Genomic DNA, 16,446 nt, shown 5'->3' on the forward strand with positions numbered 1-16,446 from the left:
ATTCTTAGGGTGGGGGCTGCTCTGTGCCTCCTCCGAACAGCCGCCATCTAGGGAATTATCCAGACCGGAGCCAGAACCCCAAACTGGAGCCTGTCCTCGGGAGCCTCCCCTCCCCCCCAGCGTGGTCTGCAAGACGACTTTAGGGAGGATGTGAACCAACATTTTCCATATTAATTTTAATGTGTACTTAAAAAGTGCTTATTTCCTTCCATGTGAGGTCATGTTAAAAAGTAACCTATTAAAATATACAGGAGTGAGAAAATCCATTTGTAGTAAATAATAGTCTAGTGCGGGACGCTGTCCAGCGTGGTAGCCACTGGCCACACGTGGCTGTTTTAACTTTAATTTAAATAAGTAAAAAGTTCACTTCTTCCATTGCACCAGCTGGATTTCCGTTGCTCAGTGCCCAGGATGGCTAGAGGCTGCCACAGTGGAAGCAAAGGGTGAGAATATTCCCATCACTGGGAAGTTCTATCTGAGAACGCTCCTCGCGAAGGTGTTCAGGTGGGACAAGAGTCACGGTTATGGGACATGAACGAACGCAGTGAAGGAGACAGTGTTTCGCACCTTACGAGGCTCAGAAGCCCACCTCGCAGGCCCCCACATGCTGGAGGCTCTGGTCCTTCCCCACCTCACTCTGATGGCTCAAGATATCCATCCCCCTCGCCCACACCTGCCCACTCTCCCTGTCTTGACTGGACCTCCCCTAGGAGAAAGGGGAAACCTCACAGGAGGTCGGATTTCAGTCCCAAGTGGAAAGTTCTGCACTTGCTGAAGATTTGCAGTGTGAAGTAGGAAGCCAGCTTCCTGTCTCCTCTAAGGAGTATCCTAAGGAGTAATCGTAGATGTGGGCGAAGGGACAAATGCACAGTGTCTGCCCAAAGATGTTCACAGCAGTGTTGTTTATAATGATGGGCGAGGACCCAACTAAGGCCCGCCCACCGGAGGTTGGATGTAATGGGTACACAGGACAGCACCGTGTGTGCCGATTACACTGCTGTTGCTGCGGTTTCTAGAACACCCCACACAGGGCCTGCCTTGGATCTCTGTCTAACCTTCCCTCCTGCCTAGAATAGTCTTCATAGGGCTGGATCCTTTACGTCATGTCCATCTTAGCTCACCTTCTACCAAAAGTAAGCTCCCTGTTATCTTTGACACATTCCCTTTCTAATTTTTTTTCTTTTTTTTTTTGTATAATGCTTATCACTAGCAGGATTTTTCCTGTTTAATTCAATTGTCATTGCCTTCCCCTACAAAGGCCGGCCAGGAGGGCAGGGACCCTGTTGGTCTGGTTCATGGGGTGCTCCCGGTGCAAGAACAGAGCCTGGGTGTCGTTGCAGGTGCTCCGTGAATACCCTTGACCCTCGTTATCCGCAGATTCTGTATTGGCAGATTCGCTGACTCACATTTATTGGTCAGCCTCAGATCAGTGTTCACAAGTCTCACCGTCATGCACGTGCGTGCACAGGGCGGGGCCAGCGTGAGCTCCCTGGCGTGCATGTTCCCAGCTGAGGCTGGACAAGGGGTACTCTTCCCCTTGCTGCAGGTGTCATGAGAGACGACCAGGGCATGGGGGTGGGAGGAGGGTGCCGTGTCCTGCAGCTCATGAAGCTCCGGCCCTGGCCAGCTGGACCGGGTTTTGCAGGCCGGGCACCTGGTAACGGGGCAGCCTCAGACACTGAACACTTCTGAGCCTCGTCTTCTCTGGTGCAAACTTAAGGGAATGGGATGGACTAGGATGAGTTGTTTGGGGGATTTAAGGTGGTGATCGACGTGAGAGGTGTGTGTACATGTACATGCGCTGTATCTGTATTTCCCCGGGGAGCAACAACTTTGTATTCGCTGATACAGTGTTTGTGGAGACTTTCTGGAACATGGCTACCATGAATAATGAGAACTGGCTGTCTATGTAGAACGAAGACGGAGAAGGGACCTCGGAGGCCAAGGGACCCGATGGTGGCTTGGGTGTTGCGTGACTCTTTCTAGACCAGCCCTCCCTGTACCTCCCACTGGGTCTCAGCCTCCAGGACAAGAAAGCCAGGGTCCAGGGACTTGGGGTCAGTGCTGGGGGCCTGGTGCTCCCTGGGCTGTGACACGGGACTCACTCTGTGCTTTGCTTCTCCAGGCGTGAGGACAAGCTGCGTATCCAGAATGGCTGGCTGTGCCACCTGGCGCCAGAGATCATCCGCCAGCTGTCTCCCGACACGGAGGAGGACAAGCTCCCGTTCTCCAAGCACTCGGACGTCTTTGCCCTCGGGTGGGTGGCCCACCCTGGCCTTGGGAGCCCCAGCCCTGGCAGAGGCACGCTTCTCAAGTGTTCCTGCAGTGCTTTGGGGAGGGACAGGGCACCTGTCCGTGGGGGCAAAGGTGGCTGGATTTCTGAGTGACACTGGGGGATCTGACTGGGGTGTAGTAGGAAGTGTGACCCTAGCAAATCTTTGTGCCTGGTTTATGGGACCATGGCAAGTTACCTGACTCATTCATTCATGCATGCATGCATGCATTTGTTCATTCATTCATTCATTTGTGCATGCATGCATTCGTCCATTCATGCATTCATTTGTTCATTCATGCATGCATGCATTCGTTCATTCATTCATTTGTGCATGCATTCGTCCATTCATGCATGCATGCATTCGTTCATTCATGCATGCGTGCATGCATGCTCATGCAGTAGCTATTTACTAGATGCCTACTGTTAACAAATTATCTGAAACAGTGATCAAGTAGTTGGGAGGGTCTGGGCTGGGGCACTATTTCTCAGGATGTTGCAGTCAAGACATTACCCCGGGCAGCAGTGTATTGAAGCTTTGATGGGCTGAGGATCTACTTCCGAAGCGGTCCATGCCCACAGCTGTTGGCAGGAGGCCTCAGTTCCTCACCCCTGGGCCTTTCCAGAGGGTGCTTGAGTGACCTCTCAACAAACAGACTTAGCACCACCGAGAGACGCTAGACCATCTTCCATGGAAAAGTACCCCCATGACGTCCTCTGTAAAACCTGGGGGCGGGGGAGTGTTCCTGGCATATTAGGGTTCTCAACGCCTGTCACTTGGACTCCTTAGAGACTGTCATTTTCTCTGATTAGTTTAGTATCTAGTTAGAGACTGTTATCTGCAACCAACTTACAATAATTAAATTGGTATATTTTCATACCAATTTAGCAAAAGAAAGAAGAGTGTAATTAACAAAAAGTACCCAAGTAAGTAATTGGTTTTCCACTGCAGTTTTCATCTTTAGCAATTAGCGTTTTTCTTAAAGTGAGTTTCTCTTGGAAGTTGAGTTGGAAAGGGAGTTTTAATGAGGTTTGACTCCTGATAATTGAATGCCGAGGGACCTGGCTCTCCTAGTTTCCTGCCAGTTAGGTGCCCTTGATGCTGGGGAACGGCAGGCTCAGGCGTGACCTGGAACGAAATGGACTTTTCAAAGCATGGTGAGCACTGTTAAGGCTTCTGTGGTGCCGACTCACCGAATCCACACAAGCACCTTAGAAGCAGGTATCTTCCTGTTCCCAGCTGACAGGTGAGGAAACAGAGGCTCCGAGGCTCAGGGACTTGCCCGAGGGTGACCCGGAGCTGGGAGTCAAAGCTGGGACATCCTAATTCCAGAGTTGGTGCTTTCAGCCATGGAGTCATTTCACCACCCAAAGCTTAAATCGAAGATTATAAAACCCATTGAGGCCCCGGCCAGGTTTGCTCAGTGGTTAGAGTGTCAGCCTGTGGACCAAAGAGTCATGGGTTCGATTGTGGTCAAGGTCACATACCTCAGTTGCAGTTCGGTCCCCGGCCCTGGTCTGGGCCGTGCGGGAGGCGACCAATCGGTGTTTCTCTCTCTCTCTCTCTCTCTTTCTCTTCCACTCTATCTGAAGATAAATGGAAAAATATCCTTGGGTGAGGATCAAAGAACAAAAAACGCAGTGAGGTGTTGTAAGGAGTAAGCGAGAAAGCACCTGAGGGGCCCAGCCCAGCACCAGCTCCCACAGGCTCCCCTTCTCCTTCCCCATGAGCACCTGCAGTCTGCCGGGGCCCCCGGCACCGGGCCCCAACCTTTGCCTACAGGGGTGTCCTCCCAGCTTCTCCTCCTAAATCGTTCTCTGCCCCGATTACAGAAGACCCTTGAATAGGTCGGAGCGTAGGTTTGCCAGTCTAGCACAATGGCCAGTGATGCAGTTCTGTAGTCATACGAACTGCATACTACCTCCTGCATGCTACATACTACAGACATATGGATTGAACCTTTTATTTGCTGTGTGACTCAGGGCGAGATAACATAACCTTCCTGTGCCTCAGTGTCCTCATCTCTAAAATGGGGATAATGAGCGTGCCTCCTGTGTTTAAATGGAGCTTCCATTGTTCCTCTGGTGTGATGAGGCCATAGGTGGGGTCTGACACTGAAAAGATACTTTGTTACTCACTGTTCCCAGAAGGAGGGGGCTTATCACACACAAGTAAAAACCTAGTCAGTTACTGTTTATTGATAACGATACTTGCCTAGCACCTTGAGAACTTCCTGAGCACCCGACTCAGCATCCCAACACCTGAGCATCAGCACCCTCCCCGCCCTAGAAGGATGAGGTTGGCAGGAGAGAGGAGATGCTAAGAGAGAGGTGGACCCCCAGGAAAAATTGGTTTGACACCATCTTCTGAGTAAAGAGAACAAGCTGCCCCATGTTCTTTAAAGCAAATTTACATAAATTACCTTGGATCCGAGGAAAGATCAGCTTTTAGCATTGTTTCAGGTCGTCCCTGAATTGAATCTTATTCTCAGCAAGCTGAGACCTGTCCTCATGGAATAGCTCACGACACCTCGGCATCCTGTGAGCACCCTGATGGTCCTCACTGCCACCCACACACCCCAGCATCATTTAAGCACTGCCCAGCCTGGGCCCTGTCCGTCCCCACGTGCTGTCCACTGGAGTCCTTTCTTCGGTCATTATGCTGTCGTGATCTGTGAAACAAGTGATGATGTAATCAGTCCTTCTAGAATAATTCTGGCATTGAATTGTCCTGGCACTCAGCACCCAGATAAACACCCTCCCACTGCAGTCCTATCATGATTCTGACTTGGAAGGTAAGGGAATCTAGGCTCAGGAAGTGACATGACCTACCCAGCATCCTACGACCAGCATAGTCTACAATCCACACTTGAACCCAAGGCAATCCGACTCTGAGATCTTTTTCTTTTTCTTTCTATCCACTGTTCTACGGGATGATTTATACTTAGAAAACACAAGTACAAAAGAAAAAAGTCCCTATCCTTTCCTATCACAGAGTTAGCCACTGTTAACATTTTGCTGTGTTTTTTATTCTTGCCCATACATACATAATATTTTTAAGAGTAACATCATTTCTTCTACATAGTTTTGTGTTTTACCTTTTTTTCACTTAATATATATTGAGCAATTTTGTCATGTCAGCAAAGGTTCTTTGAAATGTTTTAATAATACAGCATTCCATGTCATTTTATGGGTTTACTATGATACACGCAACCTGGTCCTTTTTGAACAAGTGCGTTGTTCCTGCTGTCCTCGGTATTATATATCGTATATAGAGAACATCCCTGGAAATGATTTTTGTATCCCTAATTATTCCCTTACAGTGGTTTCCTAGAATTACAAGGGTAAGGCCAGAGACCATAGCCATACTCTATTAAACTATTCAGATTCTAGGTTTTGATTCATGTTAATTAGGCAACAGGGGAGGTGTCCTGGGACACGCATGACTTCCAAGATATCAAAACAGCCTTAAGTGAGTCTCAGGTAGAAAAACACCAACCCCGGGAGGAAGAAAGTAGGGAGCAAAGTGGTCAGCCAGCAGGCGGCGGGATGGGTGGGTGTTGGTGAGTGGATACGAGTCACGTCTCACACCAACACACCTGTAACAACGTCTGCCAACAGAACAATCTGGTATGAACTCCACGCCAGGGAGTGGCCTTTCAAGACCCAACCAGCAGAGGCAATAATCTGGCAAATGGGCACAGGCATGAAACCCAACCTCAGCCAGATCGGCATGGGAAAAGAAATCTCGGTAGGTTCTGGGGACAAGGGGAGCAGCGGGTACGGTTCGGGGCCTTCTTTTCCCTGCGTGTTAAGGTTACAAGTGCTTTTCCAAAGGGCAACTGGGAAAACATGCTCACAGCCTTGTCCTATAATGATTTGGAGCTTAGAAGACGAAAGCCTCAGAACTATGCCTGCAATTCAAGTTCCTGCCATCAGGGGCGCAGTAGCGTTTGGCCAGGTTTTTCCCAGCAATGGACTGCTAGGTAGAACCAGGGAAGCCCTCTTTTTCTGTCCGTTTAAAAAGACATTCATTGAAATCACCGGTATAATAATTCCAATTTTATTTGCATCTACATAAAAAAAATTAAGGCATTATCTAACTCAGAACAAGATATCTAGAAACAGAGAAGCCTGAGTATAAATTAATAATCTTCCTCTGACACATAGCATGAAGATCCCCCTCTTTTGACCAGAGACAGATGAGTCAGGGAGGGAGTAAGAGTCTGCAGTGCTTTTAAGTTTCCTTTCTCAGGTGAGATCACTAAAAGTAATTTTTTGTTCTGTGACTTCAAAGGGCACTTACAGTACTGGGTGGTGGATGGAGACCTCAGGATTCTCTTCCTCCTTCCCTGTTAAGAAAAATGTTCAGAAACTCTTTGAGAAGCATTTTATTGATCTCTGTATCCCAGGCTTTCTAGAATAGGGCTTACCTAGTTTGCTTTATGGCCCCGAAAGTGAATGAGTGGATGGATGGATGGATGGATGGATGGATGGATTATATATGCATGAATTTAGATGGGTGGATGGATGGATGATGGATGGGTGGGTGGGTGGATGGATGGATGGATGGAGGAATGAATGGATGATGGAGGAATATGGAAGTGGGACAAATGGGAAGACAAATGGATTGATGCAGTGAGGTTCTAAGGAGTAACCAAGACATCACCAATTCTGTTAAATCATCACATACTGGTTTCTTTCAGGACATTCTTCTCTTCTGCTGGGCCTTTGAACAAGAGGAGAGACCTACCTTCACCAAGCTCATGGACATGCTGGAGAAACTGCCAAAGCGAAACCGCCGCCTGTCTCACCCCGGGCATTTCTGGAAGTCTGCAGAGTACGTGTCTTCCCATAGCCTCTCTCCCCCCTGCCCATGTCCTCTGGCCTCTGTCACCTTCTGCTCCCCTCCCCAACTCCTCTGCCCACCTTCTGCCATCCCTGTGCCCACCTCCCTCCCCCAGCCGCCATTCTTCCCTACCAGGTCTCTGTTCAGGGCAGTCCGTTCAGGGGAATTGGGCCCTAGCATCTGCCATGTGGCTGCCATGCTACCTCATTGCCTAGTTCTCCCTGGTGAAGGCTGGTGCCCGGTGAGTGGGAGCATCCCGTGGTGAGGTGGTACCCACCAAGCCACAGGCCAGGAAATCTCCCCTCAAGCCAGCAGCCTGTCCCCAGCAGGACAGCTCTCAGCTTTCAGCATTCTCTGTTGCCCAAGGACAAGGGCAGGGAGGGTTCTCAGCTGCTCCTGCCATGAGTGTCTCTCTGGCTTCCTCGTTAGGAGCCTCCATGCCATTCCCTTCCCTTTGCTCCTGGCTGGAGGTCAGTGGCTCTGCCAAGACAATACATGGCAGCTCTCTGGGCACCTCCCCCAGTGGAGTGGTTGGTGCTGCAGTCCTTCCCGAGGCCGCCTGGCTCAGCAGTGGTTTGCAGGAGAACTTGGCTAATGTAGGCCCAGCATCTGGGGACTCTAATCTGCAGAGCGGACCCACCAGGAAGGCTGCAGCTGCAGCTGGCATGTTCCAAGGACGTGGGTGGCTGAGAACTCACATCTGGGCTCTCAGGTGTGCCCTTCTGGTGGGTCACATCCGAGGAGCTGTGGTTTCTAGAATCTCAGTATGTCTTAGCACATGGAGTGGAAGCAAGGCTGGAGCAAGCCTGTGTTCCAGAGACGCGCACCTCAACTTCCTATATGCTCTCAGATCATCTAGGGAATTGGTCAAAGTGCAGATTCTCATTCTGTAGGTCTGGGGTGGGGCCCAAGATCTTGTATTTCCAATGAGCTCCCGGGCGATGCTGGCACGGCTGGTCCACGGGCCACCCTTTGAGTAGGGAGGGTCTGGACCTCTGCTGTCCAATAGCAGCCACTCGCCACGTGTGGCCACCGAGCACTCGAAAGGTGCCGAGTCAACACAGGTGGGCGGTAAGTATAAGGGCCACAGGAAATGTCAGAAGTAGTCTAAAGGAAACAATGTAATATAATCTGTGACATCACGTATACAGTATTGGTTACATGTTGTGATTACAATGTTTTGGAGCTGTTAGGTTATGTAAAATACAGTATTAAGATTCATTTCACTTTTTCAGTTTTTAAAAATATGACTAGAAAATGTGCAGTGACATAGATGACTTTATTTCAAACAGCTTTGTTGAGATATAGTTTATGTATCAGATAACTCTCATTTCAAATGTACAACTCCGTGGGTTGGTGTATATTATATTAATAATTTTTAAAAATCATGTTGCCATTGTAACCTTTTTTAAGTATACAATTCAGTGGCATTGGTTGCATTCACAATACTATACAACCATTGCCACTTTTCCAAAATTTTTTGTCACCCCCCCCGAAGCAAAAAAGTATCTAACCATTAAACAGGAACTCCCCAATCCCATCTCCCCCGAGTCCCTAGTAACCCTTCCTCTGTTTGTCTCTGGATTTTCCTAGACTAGGTATTTCGTGTAAGTGGAAGCATACAATGTGTGTCCTTTAGAGTCTGGCTTCTTTTACGTAGCATAAGGTTTTCAAGGTCCCTCTACCTTGTAACATGCACTAGAACGTCATTCCCTTGTATGGCTGAGTAATATTCCAGTGTATGGATATACCACATCTTGTTTGTCCGTTTATGTGTTGATGGACAGTTGGTTTGTTTGCTCCTTTGGGCTGTTGTGAGAGGTGCTGCAGGGGATATTGGTGTGTAAGTGTCTGTTCGAGTTCCTACTTCCAGCTCTTTTGGGTTGCCCTGTGTGTCCGTTGCATGACACTGGTCTAGATCATTGTCACCACCACTTAACCCTAACCCTCACTAGGAGGTAGGTGCTATTACTGTCACTGTTTTACTCACAAGAAAGCCAAGGCACAGAGAGGTTAAGTGCCTCCCCAAAAATCACACAGCTAGCAAGGAACAGAGCAAGTTTCAGAAAGCAGGCTGGTCTAGACCTTGAATCCATGACTGTGATTCCTCCACTCTGCCAGCTTTCATGCAAAGAAAAATATGTACCTTCTGGGTCTCTTTCCAGAACCATCCTGGGAGATTGGGTACAAACTTCTGCCCCTGATCACCTACATCCTGTCTCAACAGCAGTCAGGGCATCATCCTCAGTCCAGAGGCTACCTGCTCTATCTAGTATGAAGAGTTCTAGCTAACATTCTGACGCTGCTGCTTCCTGGCTGTGCACACTTGGGCAAAACACTTAACCTCTCTGAGCCTTGGTTTGCTCATCTATTAAAAGGGTATGACGTACCTATCTTGCAGGCTATTTTCAGATGTAAATGAAATCAAGTGTGGTACTTGGCACACAGCCTGGAACATGTCAGGACCTCAGTAAAAGCCTTTCCACCTTTTCCTGGAGAGGACGGGAACAGCTCATCTCAAACCACCTGGCCCTCCGAGCGGGAGCTAGTTGACAAAAGACGGCATTGTCGTATCCATGTGACATCTCACCACTCTCTCCCTTCTCTCCCTGCTGCAGGCTGTGACCACCGGACAAAGGGATGGCACCCAGCTGCCTCAGCTCCCAGCCACCTCTCCTTCCCTGCTCTGTCCTCTGCCAGCCCCGGAGGCCAGAGGCTCACCACCAGAGAGGACCAACTCCAACCAGCCTGGGAGCACTGCACGACTGAGCTGGGTGGCTTCCCTGTACCCCAGACCTGTGTCCTTTTGCTCGGGAAGGGTTGGGGACCCCTGAGCTGGGACTTAACAGGACCAACCAGGGAGACACAGAACTGATGAGCGGGGTGTGGGCGGGTTGGAGAGGAGGGATGCGGAGTCCCTGGGCCCCGGAGACGGGGCAGGAGGCCGCAGGGGCAGGCTCACAGGACCCGTGTGTGTGTGTGCGCACATGTGTGCACACGTATGCACGTGTGTGCCTGTGTGCCTACGTGTGCGGTGCCATCCGCTCTCCATTGCCCTTGACAAGCCAGAGCCAGGCTGCCTCAGCCCCAGAGTGCCTCCTCAGCTGTCCTGGTCTCTGCCTGGTCCAGCCGTGCTCTCAGGGAACATGGGACGCGGGTGCAGAGCTGAGCACAGACTTCGTGGCGGCTCGGGGCTAAGATCTGGCCTCAGGCTCCGGCACTTACACCGGAGAGACCACGCTGTGTCTGTGAACACCTGTGCCAGAGGCCCCACCCCTAGCCTGCCCTGCCTGTGGCTCCTCCTATAGCCCGAGGCACAGCAAGACACTCTCCCTGTGTCTGCAGTCCTGGGCCCCTCGGGGTCCGGTTCCCCTGTTCCATGAGAGCACTGTCCCTGTTGGGCCCACCCTGCCCCTACCTTTTGAAAAGCACAGTGGCTCCCTGGCCAAGATGAATTCTCGGGGTTCCTTGCAGCTCACCCTCATTTATGACACCCCCTGCCATTGGCCCTGAGCACTGGGGCTCTGGGCGGGGGGCTCTAGGACATTCTCTTTCCTTCCCTCTGCTTCGGCACTTACACCAGCTAATGTCGTCGACCTCAGTGACAGATGCGGGTTCCGGGGATACGTGTGTGTTGGGTGTTATGGGGTACACACAGCATGCTGTTTGCAAAGGATTTCCCCTCTCCTGCCCCCTTAAAAAAGTGCCATTGGGAAGGCAAGGAGGGAGTCTCTGCATTCGCAGCTCTGGCCTGGGGCTGAGGTCGGAGCAGCTTCCCCCTTGGAGGTCTGTCTGTCTGCTTGGTGCCCTGCATTGTCTCTCGCCTTCATGCCCGCCTGGGCCGGTGGCTTCCCACCACCCTTGGGGTCCCAGGTTCCACAGGAAGGATGCTGGGAGCAGGTCGGGGGTGCCGCGGCGGGGTGCCTCTGTCTTACGTTCCTTACGTTCCATACCTTGTAAGGGTCGGTCTTACATCCCAAAGCGCAGGACCTGTTCATCTGACCTGGCGTTAAAGGGAAGTCTGTCCCCCAGTAGGGCGAGAGCAGGCAGCATGCCCAGGGGTGGCCCACGACCTCTCTGTCCTTCCTGGGCACTGCCCAGGCTTGATTTTCTTCTGGTCGCTACCTTATCCAGATGTCTCCCTCCCGGAGAGGGACAAGCCCAGACTCAACATCCCACCAGGTGAGGGAAGGGATCTTCCCCACCTTGGGGGGCCCCAGAGTAGTTCATGCTCCGGGGCCAAGTCTGCTTCCAAACTGGGAAAGAGGATGAGACTGCTCATGCTTCCCAAGACCCTGGGCAAGGGAACCCCTGTGCCACCCAGAGAACCGCCCGAATGCCTTCCCAGCCCCTGCACCTGCGTGGGCCCAGAGGCTCTCGGCCCCCGTGGGCTCTTCCTAAGTGGATGTCCCTCTTCCAAGGACTTCTGTAGCTCTGTGGCTCTTGGCTCAACATTTGTATGTCTTAGAAGCATTTTACACACATTTGCTGGGGTGGACGCCCTTATCAGCGGCTGCCACCACATCCAGTCACCTGGCAAGCCCACCCCAGGCCCGAGCCTCGGCTCTGCCCAGTGTCCTCTTGAGGGCTTGAAATCCAAGCGGAACTTCTTGGGTCCATGGACCGCAGTCTTTGCCATGACCGTTTGCTGGGAGAAACAGCAGAGGGAGAAGCAGGCCCCCCTGAGTGCTCACAGCTCAGCAGGCTCCTTGCGTCTCTTGGTTTCAGATGACAGCCACCCAGAGCCGCCTCCAAAGGCTGCTTTTCCTGTCTGGTCACGAGCACCAGCTTGAGATTGAGGACAGGGCCTGAGGGGCCCAGGGAGAAACCCCAGCCTTCTCTGCACGCTTGAAATTTCTCTGCTTTGCCGAACGGGGTTCCTTGGGTCCCTCCCTGAGTCCCACGCCACCTGCTCTTGACTTTTCCCTCTTCGCCCACATCCTTCCTTTGTCCCCAGCCTTCACGCAGCCAGCCGGCCTCAGGCGTCCGCCACTCCCCGACCCCTCCTCCTGGCTCCGCACCCCGAATTGTTCAGGGCCCAGCGGTAACGGGCGACACCTCCACCCAGGAAGAACCAAGCCGCGGCTTGGCTTTCCCAGCCCACCTCAGCCTTTGTTCACCGGGAAGGTGTTGGGAGGAGGTCGTCGTCATTAACCTTTTGTAAGGGGAAAAGAACGGGGACGTTTATATTTTTACATCACGATTGCCTGCGGCTCCTACTATAGAATTCACACAATGAAGACTGTGTGTGTGTGTGTTTGTCCCGTCGGCCCTGCTGCTGCCCAGCGCCCCGCAGCAAGACGTTTCTGTCTGCGCCTCACTTGCAACAAGCCCGGGGAGACATGGGCCCCCCAGCAGACCAGTCCACAGGGCGGAGGTTCCCCAGGAAGCGGGACCTGCCGTCTTTGAAGGACGTGTGGATTTGCGCCCCGAATTCCACCCCATTCTTCCAGGCCACCAGTGTCGCACAAATCAGGGACTCCTTTACAGGGGGAACACCCCCTTGGCCTTATGTAAGGATGTCCCCACATGTCCCCATCCCCAAAGAGAAGGTGGAGACCCAAAGTCTTGACTAAACACCGGTCAAAGGGAAACATCTCATCTTGCCCTGGCGCCCCCGTTTCTGTCCGCTTGTATCTTGGATTCTGTGTCAGTAGAGGTCCTGGGTTGATCTCTGAGGACTGGACTCTTGTGTTCAGGGAACCTGGTTCTGCCACTGTCCCACCTCCTGGCCCATATGCGTGCAGCTGCCCCACCCTTCACACAAGCCCAGACCTTGTCCTCACCTCATCCCCACCTGTGGCTCCCCATCTCAGGAACACGGAGGACGTGGCATCCCCTTGGCCCAGGCCCACTCACCAGCATAAGACATCTAGAGCTGGGGTGGCCCATCATGGCCGTGGGCCGTCCCCAGCCCGCCAGATGGTTTTTACGTTCTCCGGCTGCGGAAAATCAAAGGAAGACGTTTTCATGATACACGAAAACTCTGTGACATTCCAGTGTCAGTGTCAAGTGATTTTAGCGGCATGTGACCACACACATTTATTTACATATGGACCACACTTTTTTTTTTAATGTTTTTATTGATTTTGTTAGAGAGGAAGGGAGAGAGTGATAGAAACATCAATGTGAGAGAGAAACATCAATCGGCTGCCTCCTGCACGCCCTACTTGGAATTGAGCCCGCAACCCGGGCATGTGCCCTGACTGGGAATCGAACTGGGACCTCTCAGTCCATGGGACGTCGCTCAATCCCCTGAGCCACACCGGCCGGGCTGGATCATGGTTTCTTTCACGTGGCAAGGACAGAGATGGCTGCTTGCAACAGAGACATTGTGTCCCAAGAAGCTGGAAATGTCTTGCTTTTTACAGAAAACATTGGCCACCCTCTGAGCTAGAGAACTGTCTGACTGAAGAAGAAACCAACTTGTCCCTGGTCCCCAGGGGAGGAACAGGACTAGGGGTGGGGTGACAGAGGCAGAGAATCTGTTCCAGCAAGAGAAGAACCTTCCAACCTCGCGGCCCAGGATTCAGTGGGCTGTCTTGGGAGGTAGAGAGCTCCCTGTTCTTGAGAGGATTAGCAGACCCTGAGACCACGGGGCCTGCCCGATACGGAGGGAGTTGGGGCATTGGAGGGTGGAAGGATGAGCTGGACTTGAAGGCTGCATTCATCTGCTTGGGCTCACCACCGACTAGGGTGGCGTCAACAACTGACACATTTCTCCAGTTCTGGGGGCCGGAAGTCCGAGATCAAGGTGTTGGCAGCACTGGTGTCTCCTAAGACCCCCTTCCTTGGCCGTCAGACCACTGACTTCCTGCCGTGTGCGCACTCGGCCATTTCTTTGTACACACACATCCCCGGGGTCTCTCTTCTTCTAAGACATTAGTCATGTGGGATCAGAGGCCCACTCTATCCGTTTGACTTCATCTGAACTAATTACATCTGCAATGCCCTATTTCCAAATAAGGCCACATTCTTAGGTCCTGGGGATTAGAATGTCAGCATCTTTTTTTGGGGGGGGCGGGGCACAATTTAACCTGTAGCACCCCCTAAGGAGCTTTCTCTTGTGCCATGATGGGTCATTTCATGGCAGAGCCTCTTGGAGATTAGTCCCCAGAACTCCTTAGCCATGAGGGTCAGGACATCGCCCTTGCTCTTCTTCCCAGCCCCTGACTGACCGTCCACTCCACTGATCCCTCCACCACAGCCCCGGACCTCGCGGGTGTTGGTGGGCAGTGTCTGCAGTGTGGCCACTGAATGAATGTGCGTCAGCCTGTCTCTGTGGTTGGTGACACCACGTTTTATCGATGCTCATGCTCGGTGGGAAGGGCTGGACCTTGAGCTGTGTGTCTGCTGTGTCCTCTTCCAGTTTTGCCCGTGAAGGGAGGAAGTGTCCGAGCAGGCTCAGGTGGACGCTCCCGCCCCCAGCCTCACCTCACTCCCACCCCAAGCCCTCACCTGCAGACACCTGGAAGGGGAATGAGAACCAGTCTGGGCCCTGGAACACGGGAACCCAGTGTCTTGAAGGTTCTCCTTCCTCCTGACTCGCCTGTGTCACGCCACAGTGGGCCTCACTCCTGATTCTTAACCCGAATTCCTGACTCCTGTCTCAAGGCCCTGCGGCTCATGCTCCTTCTCAAACCAGCCAGGGTAGAGAGTTGGTGGGAGAGCTTGGGTCCCCCCGACGTATCCATGTGCTAGCATCTAGCGCAGTGCCTGGCACGTAGTAGGTGCTCAGTAAATGTTTACAGGATGCAGAGAGGGAGGGAGGGTTGCTGGGTAAGAGCAAGGTGCCGGCCTGGGGGTCAGACACCCTTCGCTGCAGCCAGAGGGCTCCCCTGGCCAGGTTGGACAGTAATGGGATTCCCACAGCCAGGCCTTGTGCTGTGGAGCCCCCATCACCCCAGGCGAATTTGCCGGGTTTAATGGGTGTGACTCATAAAGAGACCCACTGGCCAGGTGGCCCCAAGCATCTGGGCCCTGGGAGGCGGAGGAACGATCCGTCTCTGCTGTTCACTGAGCACTTACTATGTGCCAGGCCAACTGAATCCCTGTGATGGGACCGTCCCAGGAAGTAGGGACCATTATCCCCGTTCCCCAGGCCGAGAAACGATGGCACTCGATGTAAACCAGCCTATGAAGTGGTAGAGCCAACACTGTGAATGAGTCGCTGGACTTGTCCGTCCCCAGAAACCCACCACTATTGGAGTGGTTGGTGTCCAGCTGCCTGTCGGGATGTTACGGCCGCAGCCTCTGATGTCGCCTGCAGCTCAGAGCCAGGAGAGAGGGAGGAAAGCAGGAAGTCAGTGAAGGGAGGTGCAGGGGAGGGTGGGGTTTGCCCGAAGTACCCACTTTCATGCCCAGACCGACGGGCTGCCGGTGCTGCTGGGCTTCAGGAAACGTGAATCTAGGTTGGCAGCTGGGTTCCTGCAGCCGCCGTCTCCACCGGCCCCGCCCTTCCTCCCAGGCCCCTCCCTCCCGGGTGCCAACGGCCCTCCCTCCCTGCTCACTGGGCTCACGCTGCCCTTTCTCAACCCCAGGAATGTGAAAGGTTCGCCGCCACGGGGTTGCGGTGGCTGCTGTCTCTCTCTGGAGACTCGAGCCGGAGCAAATGGGTTTTTCCTGAGGCACCGGTGATCTGGGTCAGACCCCGTTTCCCAAGCGTGCCCCATGGACCTTCCGTTCCGCAGCGGACGAGGTGCAGGGGCGTTACTGGGAGGCTGTGAGAGGACAGGCGTGGGGAATGCGTTGGCCGAGCAAGATGAAACGTATTTCTTGGCTGCACGACTTAGCAGAGCTTTTAAGACACTCTCGTGTGGTTAAATCCCTAAAAGGCCAACAGCAGGTGGCTCTTCCCAGGGTCTCCCAGGCTGGTTTCCGAATCTCCAAGGAGATCGACCTCCGTGGGGTCAATGTGCTGTCTTGCAGGGCCCGCAGGAAAGAACAGCGGGCCACCTGCGGGAGTTCCACACGCGTGGACAGTGGTCTCCTGCACAAGGACGCCACAGAGGAAATCTCTGGCTGATCACGTCTTCCAGCGAAGGGGTCAGATTTGTTGTGGGGTGACGTTCCCACCATGCCATGGCCTGGAGACCAGAGTGGAAATAATAGATGTCATGCCCTTGAAGGGTCAGCTAGGTCCTCACCTGAATTTGTATCTTCAGCCAGGTCATTGGGATGAAGATCTAGAATGTTCTGTATCTAGAAGGATGATCTAATCTAAAGAGGGAAAATATATGGCATTTCCGCCACCGCTGCCCCTCCCTGGACTCTTGGCAAATTAGTGGTCATAGTACACCTTCCTGCCGACCACCGATGCAGCCTC

At 52.7% G+C, this 16,446-nt stretch overlaps 1 protein-coding gene and 1 pseudogene across 1 annotated transcript in view; both read left to right on the forward strand.

Annotated features, from left to right (window-relative positions):
• The window catches only part of KSR2 (kinase suppressor of ras 2), a 290,881-nt gene extending 282,867 nt beyond the window's left edge, over window positions 1–8,014 (forward strand). The window contains exons 17-20 of the mRNA XM_036277294.1: window positions 2,126–2,257; window positions 5,894–6,023; window positions 6,979–7,112; window positions 7,972–8,014. Coding sequence (XP_036133187.1) covers window positions 2,126–2,257; window positions 5,894–6,023; window positions 6,979–7,112; window positions 7,972–8,014 — 439 coding nt within the window. The remainder of the gene's footprint in view (window positions 1–2,125; window positions 2,258–5,893; window positions 6,024–6,978; window positions 7,113–7,971) is intronic.
• A 3,375-nt stretch (window positions 8,015–11,389) lies between these two features.
• On the forward strand, window positions 11,390–16,146 carry LOC118640390 (annotated as a pseudogene).
• Window positions 16,147–16,446: the final 300 nt, after the last annotated feature.

The sequence above is a fragment of the Molossus molossus genome, unplaced genomic scaffold (assembly GCF_014108415.1).
Source record: "Molossus molossus isolate mMolMol1 unplaced genomic scaffold, mMolMol1.p scaffold_m16_p_22, whole genome shotgun sequence".
Taxonomy (NCBI): domain Eukaryota; kingdom Metazoa; phylum Chordata; class Mammalia; order Chiroptera; family Molossidae; genus Molossus; species Molossus molossus.